The 27,577-nt window shown below is 38.6% G+C and overlaps 1 protein-coding gene across 2 annotated transcripts in view; it reads right to left on the bottom strand.

Moving 5' to 3' along the window:
• The window catches only part of BMAL2 (basic helix-loop-helix ARNT like 2), a 35,917-nt gene extending 20,521 nt beyond the window's left edge, over window positions 1-15,396 (bottom strand). Inside the window, exons 1-8 of one of the 2 annotated variants that reach the window (XM_086757122.1) lie at window positions 15,147-15,396; window positions 14,742-14,772; window positions 14,669-14,684; window positions 9,491-9,499; window positions 6,552-6,699; window positions 5,240-5,275; window positions 3,263-3,301; window positions 428-585 (exon numbers count right to left, since the gene is read on the bottom strand). In XM_086757122.1, coding sequence (XP_086613248.1) covers window positions 428-585; window positions 3,263-3,301; window positions 5,240-5,275; window positions 6,552-6,699; window positions 9,491-9,499; window positions 14,669-14,684; window positions 14,742-14,772; window positions 15,147-15,289 — 580 coding nt within the window. In that variant the 5' untranslated portion in view covers window positions 15,290-15,396. The remainder of the gene's footprint in view (window positions 1-427; window positions 586-3,262; window positions 3,302-5,239; window positions 5,276-6,551; window positions 6,700-9,490; window positions 9,500-14,668; window positions 14,685-14,741; window positions 14,773-15,146) is intronic. The other variant, XM_086757113.1, reaches the window with a different exon arrangement.
• Window positions 15,397-27,577: the final 12,181 nt, after the last annotated feature.

Below are 27,577 nucleotides of genomic sequence, written 5' to 3'. Positions count from 1 at the left end.
CCTCTATCAGAAATACAGTCTTTGGCATTACTACAGCACCACAGATATCACTGTTACAGAAAGTATCATGGAAAGTGGAGACATCACAGAACACGTTTAATTTGGGAGTTGGAAAATAATGAAAGACAGACTTGCTTGATTGCTGTAATTTTTAAAAAGAATCAATGAGTGACTCGATTGCAAGGCATACCCTTAGCAGACAGAAGATATCAGACACTGAAGGGTGGCTTTTTTTCTACCATACTAAGCAAAAAGAAGAAATTAAGTTCTGGAAGCTACAAACAAGTAAATTTAAATGAAGAACAGACTCAGAACTGAATTTAGCAAGGAAACATAAAATAAATGACCTTTGATTTACTTAACATCAGATACACAGTATAACTCCTGATAGACCAATTACTTTCAGGATTAGTTTCCTAAAACCCACCTTTTAAAGATTTTAAGTGCTGCACAGCCATCCGTAACACTGTAAGCTTGTCTAGCTTTCGTGCCATGGGATTGCATTGAGGTATCATAGCAGACAATTCCTCTATCAAATAATTCATTTTGTCTCTTCTTCGTTTCTCTGTTTGACTGTGAGCCTCTCTAAGAAGAAAAATTAGTTTAAGAAAAATGTAGAACACAAGATTTTCCCTATAACATTAATCAACTCAACTTTGGGAATGGAACATATCACAAGTACTACTGCACTGAAACAGTTTTTCCATATACTATTTGCATTTGACACTTGCATTGGATTAACTTGAACAAAGCAGAGATGGTCACAATAATGATGTGAAATATTGAGGGGAAAAAACATCTCAAGCAACAATTCTGTTATATGTTGCAGGGACAAGAGGCTAAAAGTTAAATTATCCTTGTGACTCTTCATGTTGATGTGAATACCTAGACACCTTACTGCATACCAGAGAACTTCTGATGTCATTAGTAATCACTGGAAGACATTTCTGCTCCCTGGCCCTATCTCCAGCAGGCCTGTGGAACTAAGATGGGGTATTCATTCTGCTACCTTTTTTTTTTTTTTTTTAAACCCAGAATGCTCTAAACACTTCCTAACACATCTCTGAACTCTGTTTTATGCAAACTCACAACAATCTGAGATGAGCCATGTCTTCTTGTTGTCTCATTACCTTAACAATTAATCTGATTGAAGACAAGACACAAGCACAAGCATTTATTCATAGCACAGCACAAGCAACAGACAACGCATTTATATGTGCTTCTAAGAGATATAGTGGAAACTGAAAGAAAAAGCTATGCCTCATCTAATTTCACCAGAGGTATTTCAGAAAGCTTTTCCCTTCATTCACCTGATAAGGTGGTAGAAAGGGTTTCAGCCTCTGTGCATACTGCGTGTCTCAGGTTTCGTCTCCTGGTAAGCCTCTGTCCAAGAACTCAAACACAAAGAGACGTTCTCTTCTTGGATAGTTTTCATCAGGAAACCCCTTCTAAGGCACATGACAGTGCACATCACAAATATGTTTATATGTCAGGTCACTTTTTCTTTAATTCTTCCTAGTGGAGTATGTTAGGTTTCTTGGCTGATCTTCTCCCCTCTAACATCTTCTAGCAGATCAAGAAAAGTTGAATTAATTCTATTCCCTCCTTACGCAAAAGACAAGCTAGCCACTCAATTAAAATGAAGATTATTTTCCTTTCTGATTGAGACCAGACACAGTGGTAGTTAACCAAAGTGAGGGACACCATGCTTTGGTTAACTGAACTGCAAAACTCTTCCTCTTAGGCATACTGTAACAGAAAGCATTAAAGTATTAAAGTTAACTACATGTAGCCTGTTGAGAAAGAACAAACTACAGTTTTAAAGAACTAGTCCTCTATTATTTTTATTAATTTTTGCCACCAAAAAAATCCTCCCTCCACACAAGTAATTCTGGGTCATTCATCCAAGCAACTAGCTTTTTTTCTCTCTAAAATCTTTTCAAAAACTTAATTTTATCAGTTATTCTCAACTCTACAGGTTCACCCAACTTTTCCTTCATGTGAAGTAGGAACAGTCAAGCAATAAATCATGGATCCTCCTTGAACCTCAGGAAGACAGACAGAAATGTTTGGGGAAGGAGAACAATATTCTACATCTCTAAGACTCAACAAGAAGTTATGGAAACCTGAACAGGCGGATGCAAAAATTCAGGTGATGACTGGATGATTCAAAAAGCCTGCTGTTACATTCCTTAGCTATGAAGTAGAAGGGAAAAAAAGCAATTTCTCCAGTAAGCTTGCAAAAAGAGACACTGGAGGGAGATAACCGCTAAGCAAATCTTCAAAGCATCTTCTAATTATTTTTTTTTCCTCCAATTAATGAACCAAAACTTAAGGAAACAAATTAACGATACAACATGAAAGTTATTAAAAGTAATGTACAAAAGAGAATTTTGTATAGCAATATGGGATATTCAGTACAGAAAAAAAATTAGATTTTGGATTTAAACAAAAAAAAAATCTGTAAATATATTTTGGAACACTTTCATTTCTTCCATTTAATGTAAATTACAAGAACACATAATAATTATTAGTTAGCATACTGTATAAATAATGCTTTTGACAGCAGAGGGGATTATGTATTTCTGGTTTGACATCTCTGCTTACATGACAAACGAAAGACATTTTTATTTTTAAAACAACTTTATAAAACAGCTCTACTTTTCCTAACTGGCTTGTCTATAGTTTAAAGTATTTGGTTGGATGAATCATGACTGCATTCAGTCACACAGCATTTCAAATCTTACAACTGCTTGACGTGAATTTCCATTTGGATTCAGGTAAGATGTGAATTCAAAGTACAATGGCAAACCTTGAATAATTTTCTATACAAAAACTTGTTCCAGAACGAGAATTCTTTGTTATGCTTTAGCTGAATACATTTTCATGTGGGATAAATTTCAAATAGCTCCAGGTGTAGACAAATCTAGAAAAAAAAATTTCTCAAATTCATACAGCCCGAGGATCAGCTCCTCCCTTTATACATTACTTGAGCGTACTGCATTTAATTCTCATCTTGATAATTTTAATCTCAAGTTTTTCCTAAACCATCTGAGATATTCTGCAACATAATTTTCATTAAAATTAGTAGAAAATAAAATCCTGAAGGAAGGTCTAAAAATTACTATATATTTAGGTGAAAAAGGAAAAGTTTACTGTTAAATATTTGATGGTTTTAATGAACGTTACCCAAAACCTCACATTTTATTATTGTGAATCCCAGTATTTACTAGCAAAATGTACTTTTATTGTAAAGTAGTACCTGAAATCTTTTATTTTAACATGTTCTTCATCTTCACTCCTAGAGAAAACAAGATACAGTTTTACATTTCATGTTTAATACTAGGCACTTCTTTCCTCCCATTAATTCAAGAAGACACAGAAAATGCTAAAAATTTACTATGGCTGTAACAAAAGCAACCTCACAAAAATTCCTAATGCAAAAATGATTTAGCAAGTGGCGCATAATAGGGGCAGATCAAAGCATAACTTCCAATAGTCATAGTTATGTGAACATCTTATGAGGATATTTCATAATTATGAGGCTGTTTCTACCCTGGAGAAAACAAAATTAATGGAACATCTAAATAACTTAAGTCCAGGCTTGATTTTTTTTTTAATTTAAAAATTTACAAGAGATCATCTATTCATCTTCTTATTTCCAAAATCTTATTGTCAAATATGAAAAAAACAACCTTAGCCTAGACTGTGCCTAAAATACACTTTAATTGCTCATGCTCAGAAAAAGTAAAAATTAAGTAATTTTCCCATACCATACAGCAATGACTGGAAAGTCTATGTAATAAAATTGTAAATTAAAGAACATCATAGTGCCTGTTTCACAACAAACAGTGGCAACAGGAAAATATAAAGGATGATTCAAACTAGGGCAATGATGTTTTTTCATCCCAAAGATCACTGTATTCTTCAGCGCTATCTATTAAGAATTTCAGATTGTGGCCTAAGAGGTATCTTGTCAATTCAGCATAAGCAATTTGGTCCTTGCCGAGAGGCAATTCTCATAAAAATACTGGCTACTATTTTCTTTAAAAGAAAAACTGATACAAATATTTTTAATCTTTCTGCAGCAGCTCTTTGGCTTCTTTTAATTCAGCAGTGGAAATATCTTATGCAGTACTCTAATCTCCACTCCAGAGGAGAAACCTGCTAGCCTATGACCATTTTAGAAGAGGCATGTCTTGTACCAGAAGGATTCTAAGAAGACAGGCCAACCAGCCAGCAGCTGTTTCCTATGAAGAAATGGAAATAGGAAGTAGAAGGACGGTTGAAGATTACAGCTTTAGGAAAGATGCCAAAAGCTGCTTCCACCTGTAACTAAGCACTGACCCCAGCAAGGATCCAGCAGCCAGAGCCAAATTAACACATGATTCAGAGATCCAGCTCTTCAACTCGGGATTTCACCGGAACCCAGGAATCTTCTAGACAGTCTGAGAAACCCAAACACAGGAGCAGGTTGGGCTCACAAGACCCTAGGACTTTTCTTCAGTGAAACCGTTTCAGATTTAGATGAGTTAGCAATAACTAATATTTTTCTCTCATTTTAAAAGAAACTTCTACCAGAAATGCCCACATACTATGAACTCCAACAGAAGTTAAGATATTTGACATATTTGTATGTGCATAGCTACATATAAACAAGTATATTTTCTACGTAAGGTATCCAAGTGTAGAAAAAGAAATCACAACAAAGTAATAATATAATTAATAACTGTCCCATAACATATACACACAAAGGCCTTACTTATGCTGCACAGCCAATCTTAACTCTGGTTTGTCGCCTTGTAATAGCATTATTTCAACACCATTGTGGCAGTTCTATTTTAAAAAGCACTTGACAAGGTTAAAACAAACAAACAATGTTTATATGCACCAGTCCTAGATGAGTATGAGAGCTTTCCTCCACCCTCTCTAGTCGTCTTATTTAACTGTGACTTTTCATTTGTTCCCATTCTAACCTTAACGTCAATACTAACAAACCTGGTAAAGTTACAAGCAAGCCAGAGCATCTTCTTTGAAAGAGATACCAGAAAATCTCAACATTGGATGGATTTCTCCATCCTGTTAATTAGCTATATGTTCATCACCTTGTTCTGTACAAAGATCTGCCCTTAGACAAAGCATTCCTTAAAGCAAATCACACAGCTCATCTACCCAAACAGGAAAATGTGACGCATTTATAGCACTGAAAACAGAAATTAATTCATTTATAAATAAGTACCTTTTCTGAGGATCACCATCAACTTCAACTGTATCTCTGCAGAAACAGGTAACAAAGTAAGCAAAATGTAGTTTGAAGAACAAATATACACAATGAAAAAAAGGTCACAGAAAAATTTCAGTGGAAACCCTACTTGATTAGTTATTTTCATCAGGAATATTAGCTTTTAGGAACTAATTACTAGTTCATATAAACCAATAATTTTTCAATTAGTATTTCAACCTGGACATGATTTTTTTTTATGACAGAAGTTTCATGAAATCAGAGAGATCCAAACTTTAGGGAAATATTATTGATGAACCAGGACTTTTAATGAACAGGGAAAAACCAACAAGCACTACTGAAAAAGAATGGAGAGGGGTTTTTTTTTTTCAGAAACTGCAATTTTCAGTGATCTGCAAGACACACTTGAATCTCCAAGTTGACAATTATATCAACATCCACAGTATGGCTACATTCTGTAGATCAATGGACTATATATGGAAGAAGCAGTGGCTGAAGAGAATTGCTTTAATAATCACAAACACAGGTAAATTTCCTACCTCCCTCTGCTTTTTTAAACATGGATTTTCCACACTAGTTTGGGGATAATTGTAACGCACTAGATCTACAGGCTGACTTGTGTCCCCTACATGTAGCTGATTAATATAGCTTTGAATAACTCACTTTAAAAAAAATATTTTTCTACATAAATGATTATTTAGTTAACTGGCATCTGTTTGGTAGTTATAAAACAGGAGAAAACAGTTGACAGTATCGTCTCAGTAGTCAAGTATGACCCACTTAAAAAGACTGAGTACTTCTGTAGGACAGTCCTCATTTTTAGGTCACAGGTCTGTCTGGACATTTAAGTTAATAGCTGCCCTGGTCACTGAAGAAGCAGTTCTGATTCTGCAGTTCTAGATCAAAGAGCTTAACTAGTAATCTTGTTTCATGCTCTAAGGTGATATCCTAGTGTGCACTTGTAAGACTTCAGGCAACTTAATAACAATTTGCAGCAAAGAGAACTTGCCTTTCCTAGCAGGCATTAAAGGGGAAAAAAAAAAAAAATTAGGATGGAAATTTCAGCATTACAAACACATTACCCAGACACTTCAGGCCACGAAATGGCATTACAGAATCCTACATGTATCCCCTAGATTCAAGGATTATTTTTTTCTATTTTTAATAACTCAGGACTCTCAAAGAATGAATTTGGAAAAAAAATGTGATAAACAAAGGAAAGAGGATTAGACAGCTACCATGTTGCATAAATAACAGATGACTATGTCTCAAATTTATGTTGAGACACATACAGAATTTATTTACTTACTGGTTATCAGAATCACTTCCTTTTCGCTTTCTTGGAATCTCAGCCACAGAAGCATTGAAAGAAGTGGTGGTAGCAGGCTTAGTTATGGGATTCATGAGGCTGGGGACTCCAGAAGCAATGCACAGGTTTCCATCTATTGAGAAATTATCTATGAATGAAAAAAAAAACAAAAACCCCTCAATGTGTTGTAAGAGCCATATCATCACGTATCCATTCTGATTTTCATTTGGAAAAAAAGAAAAAAAAAAATTGTCCGTGAGTGGCTTCTATGCCTGACACAAAAACTAGAAAGGTTACACTGCCACAACCTAAATACAGAAAAGAGTACACTGTCTTCCCACAGTCCAGTAATGATCTCCTCAACCCAATCAGCACACCAATGCAATATAAAATAAATCTATTCTCCTCTGTACACAGTCTTAGCAGGCTACACTTAAATTTCCCAGCATCTCAAATATCCTATTGCAAAAATCACAAGATGTGGCATTAGTTAGCAGAGCAAAATGCTGCAACTAACACTAAATTAAACTTTAAAAATATATAGTGAACTATGCTTTTCAAACAAGCTGGACATCCAAAAAATGAAAATTTGCCATAACTATGTTTCTGACATAAAATCTACAATTACACATAAGTCAGAAGAATCCTGAAAGCTTGTCAAGCTCCACCTCAAAGTTCCCTTCACAATTCTCCTGTCAAGGAAAAAAGTTTTGTTTCTGGACGGGAAAGAAGAGAAGTCACAAACCAAAATAATCCTAGCAACCAACTAGGAAAGGAAAACAGTCTCAAGAAATCTAAGTACTATTACACTTTTTTTCTATCTCAATGCAAAGCTGTCACAAAGAATCACCTAGTTGATGTTCAGGTAAAAAAATCAGAATTAACTCTGTTTCAGCAAATGTAGGCACTCATTTAGGCTTCATGTGCTAGTGAAGAAAGTATCCTATGTGATATATCTAGAAACAATAAAGAATTAACTCCAGGAAAGGGCAGATGAGGGACTGAGAGAGGTCATTTAAGGAACTGAGCATCACCTACTTTTAGCAGGAGGCAAACCCCAAGATGAGTACTTTCAAAATCCATCAGGAAGGAAAACTGCATACTTTTATTGTGAGGTTTTGGGGTTCATTTTTACCATTTGTGCTATCTAGAAATGACAGGTAAAAATGTATAAAAAGAATAATACACTGTATATGTTTTTTTCCTCTTAGTTGTAAGCACATTTTACACCAGAAAAATTACCTTCTAGGTTCTCATTTTCTGTTGGAATATTACTCCGGAGAGTTAAATGAAAATAGGCTAATACTTGAACAACAGCTTGCCTGGTCTTCCACTAATCCTCTCTCTACCAAGTCAGACTACACAGAGTCAGCCCCTGTTCTATTTTAGAAAGCTCTTTAACTCATTAAGTCACACAGGAAGTAAAAAAAAAAAAAAAAAAAAAAAAAAAAAAAAAAAAAAAAAATGAGGTGGAAACTCAAAGAATCAAGAAATACTTGACAAATAAGTAACAGCCTTTGGACATCTGCAACAGAAAGAAAATTTGGTTACTTCAGTACACAACATACTCAAGTTAGAGATATTAAACATATATGAAAAGAAATGCTATGAGGGCACAAATGGCAGATTTTTGAAATATTTTTACGATTAATCATCACTTCATAATAGACTCATTTTGTATTTCTGCTATAGATTCCTGCAATTAGAAAACAAACAAAAAACCTCCAACAATTGCAAAAGAACTCTTTATTTATAAAGAGTAGTTTTAATTCTCTTAGGTCACAGCAGCCTGTAATTACTAGTTTAAGTTATTGAAGTATAATCATCCTTCGTGAATATTCATGGAAGAGTACTTACTCAACAGAAACCTACATGCATCAAAGCCAAGAATGCCTTCAGCACAACAGATCCTTTCGGCCTGGGAGAAAGCAGGACAGAACAGACCCACTGACCTAAATACTCCTTTGCACACAGATGGCCAGCCTGCTTTCTAAACCACTTCCCTTTAAAGAAACAGAATGAAATGCAGCATTTACAGCTTCTCCAATTTATCCTTCACTTTATCAAACTACTATTTCTTCCTCACGCTCAGGTAACAAATTCTGAATACTGCGCTTATCTCCTCTACATTTCCTAACAACGCCTTTTTATCTTTTTCTTAATTGAGAAAACAAAAAACGTTTAGATTATCAGCCACAATGACCTATTAAGAACTTCTACACCACAATTTTTAGGTGACAAATGGAATCCTAAATACTCAAACTGTGACAAAATAAATGTCATACTAAATGTCACCTAACTAAATGCCAGTAAGATAGCTGGTTGATAAAAATAGTAGGTTAAGAATCTGTATTGATCCCTGACATGTACAGCACGCAGCACATATTCTTTACATACATTCTTTAAGATTCTTAAAAAAAAATCCTCAAACCAAAACAAACCCCAAACCCAAAAACAATGTAAAAGAAAACAAACAGATAAATAAATTTAAAGCTTCAGAACTACCAAACCTAGTAGAAAAGCAATTATTTGGAATTTAACAGACAAGAGCAAATATTTTTAATACCTACTACTCACTGAACAAGAAGCAGACAGAAACAGTTCATAAAGCTAAGTCAGCTTTGAGAAGTCAGTAAGAGCGCTTTAAAATAATCTCTCAGGGGTTTATAAGAGCTGTCATTATGATACTAGGTGATTCCAAGGTGCTCACTCTCTCCCTGAAGAGTGTCTTAACCTTGTGTAGTCTGTGATGGAAGATCTTTTTACTTCTCCAGCTATATCACTTCAGAAAAGCTGGATAAAGGATTTTAAAGTTTTGGGGTTCACAAAGAGAATGAGCCAGAATGCACCCCAATAACCAGGGTGTGCTTCTACGACAGGAAAAAGCTGGATTCTTACCTTTCATTCTGTGAACATTTTCATACCATTAACATCAAAACCAAAGACCCCTAAGAACATATGAAGGAAAACTAAATGTTTCCAAATTTCATAGCACTCTTGCTTCATGAAAAATAATATCCAGAAAGATTATTCTTTATTATAAGTGTGTCAATTTTTAAATACTTGAACAGTTTAACTCAACTAGGGATGCTTTGTTTTACCACCTCAAAGGCTATTATTTACACTAGTCTGGTTTGCAAGCCAAATAAAATTTGAACTGAAAAATGACACTTTTTTAAAAAAAATATTACTATTCATTTCAAAGTTTTGCTAATACCCTGGCATACTGATAACCAAATTTCAACGGTAAGTGAATAGCTGCTCAAATACATACGTCTGTTTATGACCTATGTTTGTCTCTCAGTATTAAGCATATATGCTTATCTAAACTAAAATTTAAAATACTTAAAAAGCATATTATGCACATCAGGACAGATAAAAGTAATACTGAACCTCCCCCCCATAATCATTGTCTCCGCGAAAAAGCAAAGACCATCGAAACATTACAAACTCAGCATATGAAAAATAGCTCATTCCCAGTAAGTTTATCAGAAATAAAAAACTACTATTTTAACACTAACTTTAGTATATTTCATAATCAGGCAAAGTATTTAAGGAATGATTATCAACATATACAGTTCTCGTCACATCACCATACAAGACCGTACCCTACTGAACTACAACCTCTCTCGTGTTTTCCTAAAAGAAAAAAAAAAAAAAAAAAAAATTGTCATCCCCAAGGGGGTTGGCAAGGAAGTAAATAGCTGCAAATGAGCTACATGGAACTGCTGTTTAGGGTTGCGATACAAAGTAGAGACACATGAAACCAACAGTATTCCTATGTTCAGTGACGGCTCTGTGTAAATCACATGCACTGCATTAAGAAACAAGGCGTGGGGGACTCTATGTTTTATCAATTACTGACAATAATCTTGTCTAAATGTGTGTCACATTCCTGAGCTGTTTTCTCCACTAACAGTTTCCAGGTTTTCAGTTCCTGAATAAACACAATCTACTAGAAAAGGCTTATGGTCAAACTCCACCAGTCATAAAAGGTGAGATCCACCTGAACAAATAAAGATCCACATCCAAACTAGCCATTCTAGACCCTCTTGGAGGGAAGAAGACATTTCTAGGGTGATTCATCTCTACCTAAAATAGATTCCTACAGTTGGCTAGATGAAATACAACATTTCTAGGGTGATTCATCTCAATCTAAAATAGATTCCTACAGTTGGTTAGATGAAATACAGTCCAAGAGTGCCTACCTCTAATCAGTAATTATACAAAGACCAAAGTAACAAGCTCATACTTGGCTATCTAGTCTGCACGCATCCAAAGACAAGTGAGATGAATCCCACCCAAGGTGGCTATAGAACTCTCATGCAATTCTTAAAATATGACAGCCACAGACAGCACCTGTTTGTGTCACGTGCAACAACTCTAAGCCCAAGACAGTCTTCCAAAACTATTACCTTAATTATGCACTACCGCCTCATGACCCACTCACTCTCCTATGAAAATACAGCTTTTCCAGCTAGCTATAGGCTTTCCTAAAATATTACTTCAGTACTAAAACATTACTTTGACTTTTTAGACTAATCAAAAGGAAATCATACAAGACATACATAAGCACTCCAAAAAATACAGGTCATGTAGGTATCAATAAATTAATTAAGGAGTTGTCAGTCAGCCCTCATTTAGCCAGTTCAGAAAAGAACATCTAAATCGTTCTATGGGGATATTACAGTAAAATACACTTGAAATAAAATGTCAATGAATAAGTACATTTAGAAAACTTATGGGTGGCACTCTTCATAGTTTGTGAATAAAGGTACACATCAGACTTGGAGAAATGTCACAGCTCCGCAGCTGCTTAAGTTAACAATGTGGTAACACTGGCACAACCTTTCTAAGAATAAGGCGGCACTTTCAACCCGGCTTCCTATTTTGAAACACTTTCTGGCAGAAGGAAAGGAGAAGAAAGAAGCTGCTTTGAATTGAAATTTCTAAGATCACCGAGGCCACAGGCCATTAAGATGTGTATTTTCCAAATGTATGTTCCTGGCATGCAAAAAAACCTTTAGCTGGAAATTCAAGCTTTGGCAAGTTTAAAGAAGTCAAAATTATGTTAGAAGTGACTGCAGTTGAAGTTGCACACAAGGGTCCTTTAGTCTAACTAGACGCGTTACTAAAATTGAAATCTACTCACACAAGCTACGAGGCTACGTCTACAGCAGGAAATACAATGGCAGAGCAGCAACAGGTCAGTAGAGAGAAGCAGCTGGTGCAGAAGCCCCTGTTTCTAATTTGTAGGTAGTTCACGGAGCTTACACTAAATCACATTTAGCCTGGTTCACTGGGCCAAAAATCCTTACAATGCATGTGTTTTAAAGCCATCTGAGAACAAACCACTGGTTCAGTCCCTTATGTTTGGAGCTGGAGTATGTTTGGTATGTGCCTGGGGTAGCACTCACCTCGCTACAACAAAATTCTAGTTTAGTTTCTTCTGAAAGGAGTTCAGTTCATCCATACTGAAACTGCTCTGCAAACCAAACCAACCAGCAGCAAGTGGGGATGACAGGATGCAATTCAAACCAATGCTGTTGCTCGGAACCAAAACACTAATGTGCACACAGCCTCTGAGTACTCACTTGATTTCAGGGTCTCAGGTCCTTAGGAGCACAGTCGTACAAAGAAGCAGAGATACACACACACACACAAAAATCCAGGCACACAAGCAACCTAAATTTTATGAACTGAGGTACTACTCAAGATGTCAAGTTGGATTCTTTTGTCACAATTGACATGTTGTGGTTTGGTTTTGGTTTTTTTTTTTTCTAAGATACAAAATGTCTCTGATTGCCTAAGCAATTACAGATACATCTCTCTATACATGCAGCACACACAGAGGATAGCTACTGAGTCAAATAATTTCAAATAACTCCATGACATGTAAACTGCTTTATTTTACTCTGGAGTTATTTTTCTAAAATTATTTCAATGAACTCTTACCACAGATATTCATTAGAGAATGAGAAAACAATACCTGTGTCCTACATACACACAATACAGCATGAGGAAGAAAGGTACAGGTGCTGCAGATCCGAACACTTACAAAAGAAACAACCATATTTTTTAAACAGGAGTGAGAGTTGTATTAAATATTCTTTTCATTTATTTATTTTAGAGCTTTAAGATAGGCCATAAAAGCATCTACAGGCTAGTTACAGCAAGTCTGGCACCCAGATCATAGCACACAATCTCTCTCTCATTGAAAGCTGGGGCAACAATTTTCATTGGAGTTAAATTGTGAAAACGGTAGAAATGTACTGTATAAAACAGAGGGGTTTTTTTCCCCCTCAAACTTTATAAGTGTGCCTAATGCAGGAGCAAGATACAGAGACTTCAGTAATGAAACCATCTTACAAACAACACTATATAGAGAATAAACTCTTATAGGTTAATTTAAGAACACTGGATTTAAAAAAAAAAAAAAAAAAAAAAGATGAAAGGAAAAATTGTATCCTGAATTAGAGAAATTTAAATCAAACATTAACATAGGCAACTGATTACTTTCTGCATCTATTTTTACTTACTTTCACCACTCAGAAGAGAAGTAGTTAAGAATTACAACTTACCAATTAAATAACACATCCACTTAACAGATTTCAAACATCCAATATTTGTCCAAATCTATTAGTGTATTAAAAAGCATGACTGTAACTAGCTTATGCAATGATACTACACTAGCCCTTGAAAGGCTACCCTGCTTTCCCAGTCACTTTCAGGCTTAAACCAGGCAGCTGATAGAAATTGAGTCTCGTATATTGTAGTTCATTACTGAAAAAAAAAAAAAAAACCCAAACAAAAAAACCACCAACAAAATACCTCTTGATTAATAATACATTGCTAAAGGAATGCAGGGTAGTTGTTTTCTTGTAAGGTTTTCATTCATATTATGGTAAAATGCTGATTCTCATCAAGCCAGCTGCAGAACTTCCATGGTTTGAGCTGGCCCTGGAGTCCAAACAGGGAATTTTCAATGGAATATTCACAATGATTCACTTTCTACAATCACCCATCAAATTATTTCTTCTTACAATGAATTTGATTCTTAGTTGATGTCAACTGTCCAGTCTAGACTTTGTTCTTCATAATGCGCACATATACCAATAATATGTACACTCAAGTGAAAAAAAAACTATTCAGCAGCTAACCTTAGTGTTAACCTATTCCACAAAAATTAAGATACTTTTATGTTTAAAAAAAAAAAAAAAAAAAAGAAAAAAGATGAAAACCAGTTTCTTCAAAATCTGTAGAATAGGTATAAACACAGATAGCAAAAGAAGCCAGGGAGAGAGGTTTCTTTCATAATAAAACATGAAAGCCTGTGGTTCCTAGCTTTCTATTTGCAAATTGAAATGTTTGCATATTTAGGGTTTTCTTTATTTTGATTATTTCCTTTCCTTACAGTATGTGCATGATATAGAAATACTAAATCCTTGTTGTAAGCCCAACTTAAAAGACTGTAAAAACTCTACCAAAAACCTCACTTTATTTTCAAACACTAGATTATTTGCTATAAAATTATACCAGTATTTAAACAATCAAACAGCAGAGACACAAAAATGCCGATAATTCTAGACAACCAGAATCCTCATATACATTAAAACACACATAACCCAACAGACTTTTAGAAAACGACGACAACTCCTAAACCTAGAAGAACAGGCACTAACAAAACAAGAGCTGCAGTGATGACTTAGGAGGGATTCGCTCACTTCTGCTTTTCAAAACCCCGTGCAAAACACTTCTGGCTCCTCGGAGAGGGGAAGCAACGTACTCCTTGCAAAGCAGGAGGAGCACGAACAGCTGCTGGCGGTTTACAACTGGCCTGGTTTTAGCCCCAGAAACTTGTGATGAAGAAGGAGGAAGGATCACCAAACCTTGGTCGCCGTACAAGAGCGGGCACGCACGGACACACAAAAGCCACAATCACTATACCTAAAATACCTACAAAAAAAAAATTCATACCAGCGTATTATGAGCACATAAAACGGCTGAGTGTATATCAGAAACAGTAAACTACGTATCAAGTTTTAAAAAAACCCAAATTTTTAGCGCATGTCACATCAGCATGATGGCACATCTACACCAGCAATGAAGAGAAGCACTACACGGGGGAGTTCTCTCTGTAAGCACACAACATAGCGCCGTGGCAGCCACCCCTGTGCACCCCTGCGGCACTGCAAGGGGGTTAGCAGCGCCCGGGTCACGCCTTGGGCCGGCGTGAGGGTACAAAACTGCGTGAATTAAAAAAAAAAAAAAAAAAAAAAAAAAAAAAAGAAAACAACACCAAAAACAAACAAACCACCCTCACAGAGTGATACTGGAAAGACGACCAGGCCGACGTGCCCCCCACGGAAAGGCTTGTACCCCACGGAGGAGGGCGCACAGCCCGGTGACACGCACCCCTGCCCCACGGGCACCAACCCCGCAAGGACAGCCCCGCAGGGCTCGCGCGTCCCACACCACGGAGTGAGGCAGGCAGACACCCCCCCCCCCCCCAGACCCTACACGTACCCGCCATCGCCCCCAACACACACGGTGCACGGCACCACACACAGCCGTCACAGCTGGGCTGGGGGGCACCCAGCGCCGCTGCCCCCGGGCCCCGTTCCCACCTTCCGCGGCCCGCCGCTCCTCCTCGGCCCCCTCGGCGCTTCCCGCTCCTGCCTCAGCCATGGCGGGCGGCCCCTGTCCCCGCTCCACACCGCCCCCGGCACCGGCGGCATGCAGGAGGTGAACTGAGGTGAGGAGAAACTGCCCGTCCGTCCGGCCAGCCGGCCCGGGGGAGGGCTCACCGGCACCCCGCCAGTCTCCCCTCTCCCTGGCGCCGCCTCAACAGCGCCGCCGCCGCCATCCCCCCACCCCCCACCCCCCAACCCCCGGCCCGGCCCGGCCCTGCGCGGCCGGCGGGACATTTCTCGCGAGATTTCGCTGGTCAAGGGTGGCGATGAACGAAAGTGCCACCCCGGCGGCTGGTGGCCTTGTCTCCTCCGCAGGCCGAGGAGAGCTGGAAGTGAAAAGCGGGTGAAGGCTGGTGCCAGCCGCATAGCCTTCAGCCACAGCCCTGAGACCCGCCGGGGTAGTCCTGGCCGTGGGACAGGCCAGGCCAGGCCACCCCACCCGTGTTGATTATGGGGTGGGGGTGCCCTGCGTGCCTTTTCACAGCTCCCCTCTGGTATACTGGAGAGCCAGGGTAGGCGTGGGCTGCTGCACCTTGGCAGTATGGGGGAAGGTCCCCAAATGGCTTTGCCTTGGCCTGCGTAGCCGTGAACATTTTCAGGGTGCTGAATAGAGGGCACCTTGGCTGGGGAAGGATTGGGATCTTGGAATAATTTTGGTTGGGAGAGGCCTCTTTGCATCACCTGGTCCAGTGTGCGATCAGAGCAGGGCAGAGAACAGTAGTGTAAAAAGTTGCGTAAAAATGGAGTTAACTTTTGCCAGTATATTAAATTGTCTTAGTAGCCCTGGATTACACCAGGCGCTGAGGCTGTAGCTGTGTTCTTTGCTCATACCAGGAGTGCACTTCTGAAGTGAATGCACCCATTGTCCTCGCTGTGCTTTGGTTCACATCCCGGAGTAGTCTGGGTGTGCACGAAGAATGTTCCTTTTGGATGGAGACCTCAGGACAGACTTCTAAGAGTGTAACGTGCTCCAGCTGGTAATGGGCATTCACTCCACAAGACCCCACTAGAGCTAGTCTGAAATGAAACCTCTACAACACGTCTGGCGTGGGTGTGGGACCTCAGCAACGCCTGTTCCCCTTGACAGAACTGCTCTTGCTGTGCTGCCCTGTGTTGGTGTTGATGTAGCCTGTGCTTGCTCAGTTCCAGTTGCTCAGTTCCAGTTGAAGGTGTGGCAGAACAGGCTGTTGCCTAGGACTCGCATGTCCTTACCTGTGCCATCTTCATGGGCTGCGCCTGTGCCTGCTGCTACCCATTGGACTCGGGTATGAGGGAACTTGCAAGTATGATGCAGCTGGTATCGCTCCTCAGAAGGGCTGTGTCCAGATGGCCCGTGCCTTGAGCGAAGGAAGCTACTCCTGTAGGTGTACTGCTCAGTGGGCTTTGAGAGCTTCTGTCTGTTACGAGTAATGGGGGTTCCTTTGGAACTAAGAAAAGTAAGTGTAATACTTTGCAAAGTGTATTACATTCTTTCGTTACCTGTTCTAGTGGTTAATATCTAAGTCATTAAAATGTGTATCTTTGCACTTCAGACAAGTGATTGGGTTTTTTGGGTTTGGAGGCATAATAAAATTACTCTTAAGATGAAAAGAAAAGCATCCTTTGCTAAAAGTGAAAAAGGAAGTCTGACTAAATACACACACAAAAAAATCCACATGGTTTTAATAAAAGCAAGAATGTTATTTACGTAAGTATTTTCATCATTGAGTACATTATGCTGAGGGGAATTATATGTGTGTTAATGCCAGTTATCTGCTCAGGTCCAAGGAAACTGCAAGCATGCAAAGGGTTAAGACAAACCTATGGCTTATAAAATTGCTGTTGCAGAAATAATTTGCTTGAAAGATAGTTTTCTGAAAGGCTGTTTTCTTCAAGGGGATAGCCACATGCAGCCAAACAATGAGTTCTGGAGCTGTAGAAACAGTGCAGAGGGACTCTTGTAGTAATGTTTATAAGCATCTCACCACTGGTGGTAAGACTACAGGTGATTATGTTTATTTATAAAATCACAAGAGACTGTTTACAGTTCACTCTCTTAAAAAAAAAAAAAAGGTTGTTTTTTTTTTCCTCTTCAACATTAAGGAAATTTTGAAGTCCTACTGAAGATTCTTATTGGAGCTTGATATACCTTGACAAAAACCTAATATGTGTAAAACATCTGTTTCTATGTCTGTTTTCTCTGTGTAGGAAAGTTAATCAGAAGTATCATCAAATCTGTGCTTCTCTGCTTCCACCATCCCATCTAAGACCGCAGTTCAATATTGTCTTTATTTTCATTATGTTTAAACAGGTATGTCTGCCAAAACACTTAAAAAAACTTGAGAAAGTAAACCCTCACAAAATGGCATGGGCAAAATCCGTCTGAACACCTATGAATTTAATATAACGTGGTGGAAGATTAGTAACGTCCCTAGTCAGTGATAGAGCTGGGAAAGAAAGCAAAAAACAAAGATATGTTTCATTCATAGCTTTCTGAGATTTAGGCAGAATTTAGCTGGCGAAACTCCAAACTATAATCTTGAGAACGATTACTCAGATGCAGTCCTGAGCTCCATTTGTGCCATCTTTGGTACTTTGAAGCTCTCAACACATTTCACCTTCGACTTGGAAACCCACTTTGTCTGTGTGGGAGTGGGCAGCTCAGCATCTTGCCCACAGCTAAGCCCAAGGGTTAAACCAGGCGTGTGGAAGGGCAGAGTGGGTGAACGGTCTAACAGAATATGCTCACCTGGCCAGGGAATTGTGGGTACCAGCTGGAAATGTTTTTGAACAAATGTCACTACTCTGACATTCTCAATGCACACTTTTTCATAAGGTACTTTTTTCCCCCATGCAAATCCAACTTTTCATCTCAGAATTTCATGTTCTACATAATCCCACAGTTGCTATTGCAGCGATATATAAATTCCACCATGCTGGGTTCAGTTGGTCTTAGTAATTTGTATTGGAGAAAAGCAATTACAAACTACTTCTGCCCTAAATGAATGTCATGGTTTAACCCCACCACAATGAAATAAAAAGCAGAAGGAAGAGCTGAAAAATAGGAGTTAGAAAGTGTTGCAATTTTTGAGAAAATAATTGTCATTAATGCACATTTGTTTTATCCATATACTACAACTGATATTGAAAAAAAATTCCAAAAATTTGTTCAAAGGAAGCTTAAATGCCATGTTTGGCCCTGCTAAAATACTTTTTTTGCCCCAGTTTTGAAGCAAGGAGCTCCCTCCTCCAGATTTGCCCCATCAGTGGACACCCAAATGTTAAGGAGATTTCAGAAGAGTGAGTCAGCCACATTGACTGAAAATGTTGCAGAGACTCAGTAACCACAGAAAGCTGAAGATGGCCGTTGTTATGAAGCTCAGTGAGTTAAAGATTTAAGTAGTTCCAGAAAACTGTTTTAACAAACTTAATAGGTTAACAGCTATTAAATACAAACTCTTTCCATATGGGAACATTCAATGAGGACATTCAAAATGCAATAGTTTGGAGTTTTTTTTTAAACTGACTCACTAAAAACAGAGCTAATGTACCTTATTCACATTTTATTGAATATTTTTCAGTGCAGCAATAGAAGCACTTGTAATTCAATGAATGCAGAAAATTTTGACACTTCATGATATGTCTGGGCCAGAAAATTAGATCAATCCCTCAGCAGTATTTCTGCCTGCCATGTTTTCTTCTGTGTATTTCTCATTCATGCGCAATGTCACATCTCCTGCCACTCAGAGAACTCTTGTAAGCACAGTGCACTGCCAATTCGTTAACACAGATTTTAAACATCATTTATTATACTTGTTTCTTATTCAAAGGTGATGATTGGTCTCTTCGCTGAATATTTCATACGTTTCATGTATGATGGTAACTGGTGTTTATAGCATATAGTTAGCCTTGAGTCTTGGCAGAGTAGGATCCCAGTTTATGTAAGGCACTGATTTTGAGTAGGCCACACTTGATATTTTTGCCCCGTTTTTAGGTGAGCACTCTCTTTTGAGTAGCTTTTAGCTATAAAATAGAGAACAGAATGCTTTATGTAAGCAATGGATAGCCTCTTTTTTTCCAAACAACTTACACAACAACTTGCTAAAGAGGTAAAAATAATCAAACCTCAGAGCAGTTAAATAATACCCTGAGACTGAACAGTTGAAGAAAGGTGTCTATATTATTACTCCTTTTTCTCTTCTGTGAATGATTAATAACATCTGAAGCATAGCGTGTCTTAGCTCTCACACAGGACATGAAGAGCATCCAGTCAGCATTTCTCTGAGATACCAATCTGAAGAGGATGAGAATTTCTTTGTATATTTGCTGAGGCCACGCTAGCTGCAGGCATGCCACTCTTAATTAAGAGACCTATTTCAGAAGCTGGGAGTGACTGTAAAAAAGCACTCTCCTCTGAGGAAATACTTAGAGATGGACTGTGTTATGAGAGTGACTTACATCGCTTCACATAAAAACATACTGAGGGGACTGCTTAGGGCTAGCTAGCTAACTTTTTTTCTACTGAAACTTAATAGCAGTAAACTGAAGTTACTCAGCATACCTGTAAATAAAAATACAGATTTTTCGCAGACTTCTCTTCCAGAACACAAGTGTTTATGGTTTCCCCTCAGACCACGGTATTACGTGCTCAAAGTAATGCAAAGAACAATACTTGTGTCCTAATCAAGTACCTTTTATAGAGTACATGTGAACAGGCTGGCTAATTAGAAGAATGCATACAACTTGTAAAAATTTTTTTTTAGTCTGTGGTTTGTGCTTGAAGGTCATTGAATTATTTTTAAGGGCACCACAAGCAATTTTTTGACTTTGCGCTAAATTCTGTGCCTATGCATTAGTAAAATCTGCTATCATTTTAAAGCAAAAGTTCTTCCCCAAATCGGAGAGCCTTTTGCCTAAAAAATTATGTAACTAGCATAATGATACTCTAATCAGCCAATAACAAACCCAAGCTCTTTAAAGTTATTTCCACTGAATAATTGGTACAGAAGCCCTTAGAAGCAGCAAAATAACAGCACAAAAGAATTCAAGCTTTGCCAGCAACAGGCTGTGCTACGCTAGCGCAATACAGTGAGTGAAGTTGTATGGATTATGTTATGCAGTACGTCAGACTGGTCTGTGATAGTGATATAGTCTGGCCTTAAAGATCTATGAATCACAGACAAATTCCTTGCATGATGAAACAAGCTTAACTTGAGAAGAGCTTCCAGATCCTACTTGCTCTCCCTTTCTAATCTCAGCATTGGAACCAGTGGGATGATCAAATTACTTTATGGATTTCTAACAGTGTCTACATTATTTTTGAGTCCTGGCTGGTAAGATTTGTGCCCACAAATTAATTCACTTGCTTGTAATTCTCTTACCTAAAAGTCTCTCAATTTGATGGTGCCACTTCTGATTTAAAAACAAAATAATCTACAGTTTTTAAATAGCCATTTTATTCCTGGCAGAAATATGTATTTTCTGAATGCCCAACAAGAGCCTAATGTCTAGCGTCTCTGAAAAACTGTATTGCTGTTACAGATATCTACACAAGGATAAATAAATCTGCTTAGGGGACCTGTTGAAATGAAAAGTAATTGAAATGTGGCCATGGTGCACAAGTGGCAGTCCCCAAGCCGAGCCCTGCCTTTCTAGGATCAGCGAAATCCCACCCAGTGCCTTTTGTGCTGTGGCTGAAAGATGACAAAACCAGCTGTGAGGGCAGCATATCTCCAAGGACAAAACACCTTTTCTTGGGTTTGCACACAGCCAATCTGTGAATCTTCAAGCTGCAATTGTCTCATCCATCTTGCCTGCAAAGGTCCCAACAATGCATTACATCACTGTCTGAAAGTCTTCTCCTCCATTAAAGCAGACTTGTCACCCACAGTACAGATTCCTGATCTTTTCAAGAGTTAACAGCCTCATATTAAACCGCTGGTATAGGAACAATGCAAAAATACAGAAATGTAAACCACCTTAAACCTAAGCCACTAAATCAAGGCAGAATTAACTGAAAAGAGAAACCAACCGACAGTTGCACAGAGTGGGCCCATAGGTACATCTAACATCACTCAGCAGAACTGTGCTGACTACATGCAACACGTTCATTGTTCACTGCCTGTGAAAGGCACAAATCAAGAAGTCAGGCTGATCTGTCTGCTTCCTAGAATATGCAAAATCCATACTGGGGTCCTGTTTGGGTCAAATCCCACAATGACATACTGTGCTATTTCAGAAAAATGCATTTAAATAAATTGTACATTTTGCAAAGTTTCCTTGAGGCATTAGTTTAATTTTATCAAACAAAAGAGGTAACCTTTTCTTCCTTAATAGCAGAAGTGTCCTGCAAGTTTGTCACCTTTGTATTTGAAGCCGCAAGACATCATTTTCATGTACTGCTTTTCAACCCATTGAATTCTACAGATAGTAAAGTCTTTTTGTCTCATTTGTAACAAACATAAAAGCATGGCATCAGCAAACAGCTTGCTTTTGAGACCATACTTGTTCACTGCTTTACTTTGGGCTTTAGATAGGGATCTTTTTCTGACGTCAGTGGGAGCTGGATGAGACCTCAAAGGCAGCCTGGTAGACTGAAAATCTTGAGATGTGTGTCTACTTCACCAGTGATTCACACTGTCATGATGAAAAAGTCACTGGAGTTCTTATCTGATCATTTGTTGTTATTAATTAGCTACACTGAAGTCAGAAGTAGACTTTGTAGGGAAATTAAATGTCCAAGACTAGCAGAGCAATTACAGCTTTTGAGTAAGTCCTGATGCTAGAGAGATGTATGTTCAAATCTGTGCTCCCATTTTGAGTCTCAAAGTTTTGCAGATGGCCACATGTGCACAGACGCAGCCCGGGGTGGAGGATGTCTTGGCACCCGCTTCCCATTGGAGCTCCATTACCTTCATATTCCATCCCGCACATCTACACTGAGGGGCAGATTCTGCCTAAATCCCCAGAAGGAAACAAGGTGTTATATAGGCTTGGTGTGTATGTAACACTTGCTATCTGTAGCTGCCGTCTGTTTTTCAAAATGCAGAGCAGGAGTTGTGGTTACGCTTTTACACAACAGCTTCAAGGTCACAGTGCTTACTCTCCTGATGAGCTACCCTCTCAAAGTCATTTTGTTTCTCGGGCAGGAAACATAGAGGCAAGGGCAAAGATTTTGTCTTTGGAGGCGGGAGGATTGGCAGAGGCACCTGGAGAGGAAGTGTGTGCTACCAATGGAAGGTGGACTGCCCAGGGACAGCACATATAGAGAGCACGTATTGCTAGAGGAGAGAGAAGCAGCACCAGATGGTGGCTCACTAGAAACAGATTAAAGCAGCTGGTACGGAAACAAGATGTGGCATCAAGGGTCGATTCAAATCAGAAACAAACTGTTCCTAGCAGAGCTCTGACTTGATTGGGAAATGAGAAACCTGGGTTAATTTGCCTCCTCAGCATGAGAGGGTTCAAGCCTATGTGCCCCATTTCCCCAGAGAACAGTAACCTCCACGCTATCAAATAACCTGCAGAGAGGTAGTGGGAGGAGTAGGAAGCGGTGAGATGAACTCTCTCTGCATGTGTGAAGATTCATTTCCCCTTACACCAACTGTAGAAGTGTTCCTGTGCGATGAAGTGTAGAAATCCCAGTGCCATTACTACTGAGAAAAAAATATGCTTGTTATAGTATATATTCATTAACTTGCCCTTCTCCAGCATTGAACTGTTCCAATAGTTAACGCGCCTGGTATCTTTCAGATGGCAGTTTGTTTTAAGCAGAATGGCATTCTGTGTGGCAGAGCCTAGCACCACTGAACCCAGCACAGCTGACACCATGCACATTTAAAACCTGCTTTCATCTCTGAAATGCAGCTGAGATAGGCATTTTAGAACCTCTCCGATATTTAAAATTTACATGCATGGTAAATAAATTTACCTTAAGCATGTACATTAAGCGCTACCTGAACTGCAAATACATCCTTGTCTAATTCAGAGCCAGGAACTGCTATTGTCCTCACTCCAAACAGCAAGAGAAACTCTTACGAATACTTCTCCCTTCTCTTTCCATAGGAAGATTGTCAGAAAAGACATTTTCTTGTCCAAAGCGTAATTGTTTTGCTTAGATACAAGGCACACTTTTTACAAGAATAAAGACATGAAAAATGCACAACAGAGAATTGCAGTATGTTTTATAAACACTGAACTGTAATATTTAAAAGTGGTTAAAAAAAGAAAGCTTTTCAGTACATGCTGAAGGCATAGCCTTTATATTTGCCATTAAAGTACTGTATTTTTTTAGGAATACTGAATTTGGTAATGCAAAGAGATAAAGAACTAAGCCTGTATTTCCTTATGATATTTAGTTCTGTGAGGTAATATCTGGTTACTGGAAGAAAAATGTAATCCCATTGAATACAATTTGTAAAATTCTGTTAAAATTGTAAAATTTACTGAGAGCAGCAGTTCTCAAGTGGAAGGCTGTTATTCAGTGGAGGGCTCCAGAGAAGGCCAGTCAGCAGCTGCTAACTCCTCTTTGCTTTCAGCTGCTCAACTCTGTAATAAATTTTTTTACGTGACTATTTCACAACTGCATCTGCTGCCACTGCTCTTAACTCAGCAAGGAACAGAAGCACAAAATTGTTTCTACAGTGAATTGAAGGACACAACTGCCCGTGGAAGCCTTTCTTGAATAAATTATGGTCTATAGGGAAGAAGATAAGTCTCTTGCAAAGAGCAATAACCGTTTTAGAAGTAGCTTCACGTGACTGCAGTTGGAACAAGCTGAGGAATTTTTGTGATCTCTGCTTTCTTAGAGTAGCAACACTGGGATTTTCACTGCCCATGGAATTCAAGATGCAAATACACAAAGTAGTGTCTCAATTCCTTAGATGACTCCCATTCTGGAAGAGAAAGAAATCCGGTACACTGGTGTGAAAAAATAAAACCAGCAACTTTACAAAAAGAATGCTACTTTTATTTTCAAATGCTGTAAAAAGCCTCATATAAATTTTTATAACGCTTCTATGTAACTTTCCCAACCACAACTAATGAAACAGTCTAGGAAAAATATAGCAGTTGCCATTTCGACTCCAAGAACGAGCTGCTGTAATATATCAACATTAAAAGGACAAGGTACAGTATGTTACAATGCTTGTAATTGCTCATATTATTGAAAAAGTGAGAGCACTTCCTAAGCATTAGAGTATAACTGGGCTAAACTGCAGTATTCCCTACTCGCTGTTGCAGAGGAGGAAAGTCACCTCTTTAGAAGGAGCCGACACAACGCCCTTTGTACTGCTTATGCCCGTTTATCTTCGTAGTGTGGAGAGCTTTCAGCAAGCCCCTTTGCACTTAGGTGAATTCACCCATGTCAGATGCTATTATTCCATACTGTATCCAACGGCTCAGGTGTTTAACAATTGACCTATAAAAATAACACTTATATAGCTCTCCAGCAAGGCAAATTTAACAGTGCAAATGCAGTATCAACAATATTTGATTTCTGAATGCTGGCAATTTTAACTCCTTTTGCACATGAAACAACCTCTGCTGATGTCCTGTACCTAAGGCCACTCACTCACGCTGACTGGAGATGGAATAAAGTGTAAAAGCTCAGCTGTGTTTCCCAATCCAAGCTTCCTCCCCAGTTCCAGGGTATTCTGATCCAGAATTTGCATTCAGGCTCACCACTTCCATCGATGCACTCAAGTTTTCCCTGCTGGAATAGGTTAACTTCCCAGCAAACCTCTGATAACAATTTGCATACACAATTCCACATTTTAACAAAAGTTAACAAAAGATACTTTCAGAAAATAAGTTTTCACATGGTTGCAATCATCAAGCCATTTCAGGATCTTTGGTTCTCCAAGAATAAGAAAAATAAATGGCACAGTGACAAACATCGCCAAAGGAAAAAACACAACCATCCAAAGGAATAAGACAAAAATAAGAAGACAAAAGATATGTCGCACTTCCATTTTTGAAAGCCAGTGTAGATTAACCTTCTGTTCTCCTTAATCCATTACAGTGTCACAGTTTCACCTTTTAAAAAAAAATTCTATCATCCTAAAAGCAGTAGTTAACATTTTGTTTAACTTGACTTACTGATTAAAATAATGCTATGTTTAAAAAAAAAAAAATTAACTACCACAATACAGGAGTTTATGCTAAATAGGCTGCAGGCTGTTTCCCTATGGATATAACTCCTATGTGAGCACTGATATGATTAATCATCCGTAATTTTAAATGAGTATTATCTTTAGTGTTACAAATGTAAGGGTTGAGCTTTTTCCCAAGTTTGTAAACCAGTGAGTATGTACAGATATAGTTGTTTAATAGATAGCTTTAAATTAAATGTATACTTATGTCCCCTCCTCCAAACCCCACAGGGGAAAAAAAAAAAAAAATCACCAGTATTACTAAGCATTTACAGTTTCCATGAAACTTATATTGTCTTAGCAAGCTCAAGCAAAGACTTCTTTTTAGATTACGCAAATAGGGTAACTGTGGTCTTTCAAAATGTGTTGTTCACAGGAATTCCACTTCTGATGCACATAGTGCCCCATGAATGAGACTGGAGATTAAAACTTAAAAATTCTCTTGAATAGCAGTGTCCTTTGAGGCCAAGCTCGCATCTCGGATATTTTCTGCCCAAGCTCCTTTGTCTTGGTAGAAAGGATTGAATGCCTTAGAAAAGGATTTCCTTTCCTGAGAAGCCTTGGAAGCTGCTAGGGCACTGGCAGAATTAAGTCTGAAAACATAAAGGTGGATTTAAGTGAGGTATTGGTTTTTGACAGCCTGTGGATGGACACAGGTTGAGCTTCACTACATTGACAAGGCTAAGAACAATACTGGAGAATTTCTGAGGGATCTTGCCCCAAACAGCAGGAAAGGAGTGTTAATTAGTGTAAGTTCTGGGAAGAAAAACTGGGAGATCAATGAGCTGTTCCCACATAAGTCCAGTATTTAGGTTAAAGGTTAGCTTAGCCACGTTCTGATATAACACTGTATAAATTGGATGGGCCTTGAGGCACTGGCTATTCCTCTTTGATGAGCTGAAGACTAAAATTTTTTGTAGAAATGCACTATAAATAGTAGATATTATATACTTGAAGGGAGACAAAGTGTTGGAGGAGAGACATCTCTGAAGCTCTAGTAGCTGTTGGATCGGGGAAGACCACATGCACATCAGTAAGCTACTGAAGCACAGGAGTCTTACTGGTAAATGGTCTTTTATGCAGCAGATGAACACCCTAGTGTGTTTTTAAAGCACACAAATAATTTAGAACAGCTGATACCATAGTGCCTAACAGCAATAAATATTTCTGTAATGGCTTTGTAAATAGTCACTTCCATTTTGCTGCAAAAGCCAGTCTAATGGAGTTGTTCCCAGTATATGCCAAAACATCTTGAGCTTCACTCCAGTGAGCATTGCAGAGGTTTTAGAGTGCCTTTCCCTTGCGTTCAGAGGAGGAAGAAGGCAACAGTGACTGTGCTTGTTCAATTACTGAGGAATTGTTCATTGCTGTAAGTTTCTTTTGTAACCAGAAAATGATATCAAAGATCTCTACTGTATTGGGATATATGCCAAGTACTGCAGATAATATGCTAGTACAGGCAGAGGTGTAGATAAGTTTGCCAGCAGCCAGATAGTTGCAAAATATTCGAGGAGTGCAATTCAGTCCTGAACTGCTGCTGGGCTGAGAAGCAAAACCATACCCACCACATGGGGAAATTTCTGCTTCAGTTTCCTCAACCTAGGAAAAGACTCCTCCCTGCTGTCAGTTTGTCACCATCCTGCAGACTGGGGAGAAGAGCGTTCAGATGTTCTGCCCAAGTCAGTTGTGGTCAGTTTTGGTTCCTGGAAACTGGGCTGCAGCCTCAAGTGATCCTTTGTAATCCCATGGTCCACATTAGGTGGAGATAGTAGAAGAAGACGGAGCCCACAGGAAAACCTGAGTCTATTGGGATGCTCCATTTCCTCTGGCTTGGCAGAGGCTGCTAAGGGGTATTCTGGAAAAAAATAGCCTAGAGCAGGATCCCTTCTGCCTGGCACTTCTTAGGGAGACAAAGAAGAAAAAGCAGCAATTTGATCACGTTTCTAGAATGTCTTGCACAGACAGAAAAGGCTATTTAAATTATAAGTAGCGAAAAGATGATCTGCCTTAAAACAGAGGTAGGAACAGAGTCCTGGAAACTGCCATCTTTACAGAACTTGATATCAGGAAAAAAAAATTCCCTTCTGTTAAAAATCTTTATCATTTTTATTCAGATTCCTTTTTTCTTCTGAGGTTGCCAACAGGTATCATCATCTTAAAATACAATACCCATCAGTTACCATTTAAAGCAGAAATACCACTA

The sequence above is a fragment of the Chlamydotis macqueenii genome, chromosome 1 (genome assembly GCF_036417535.1).
Source record: "Chlamydotis macqueenii isolate bChlMac1 chromosome 1, bChlMac1.mat, whole genome shotgun sequence".
In the NCBI taxonomy this organism is placed as follows: domain Eukaryota; kingdom Metazoa; phylum Chordata; class Aves; order Otidiformes; family Otididae; genus Chlamydotis; species Chlamydotis macqueenii.
The sequence above is the reverse complement of the archived record's forward strand: the minus strand, read 5'-3'. Positions and strand labels throughout refer to the sequence as shown.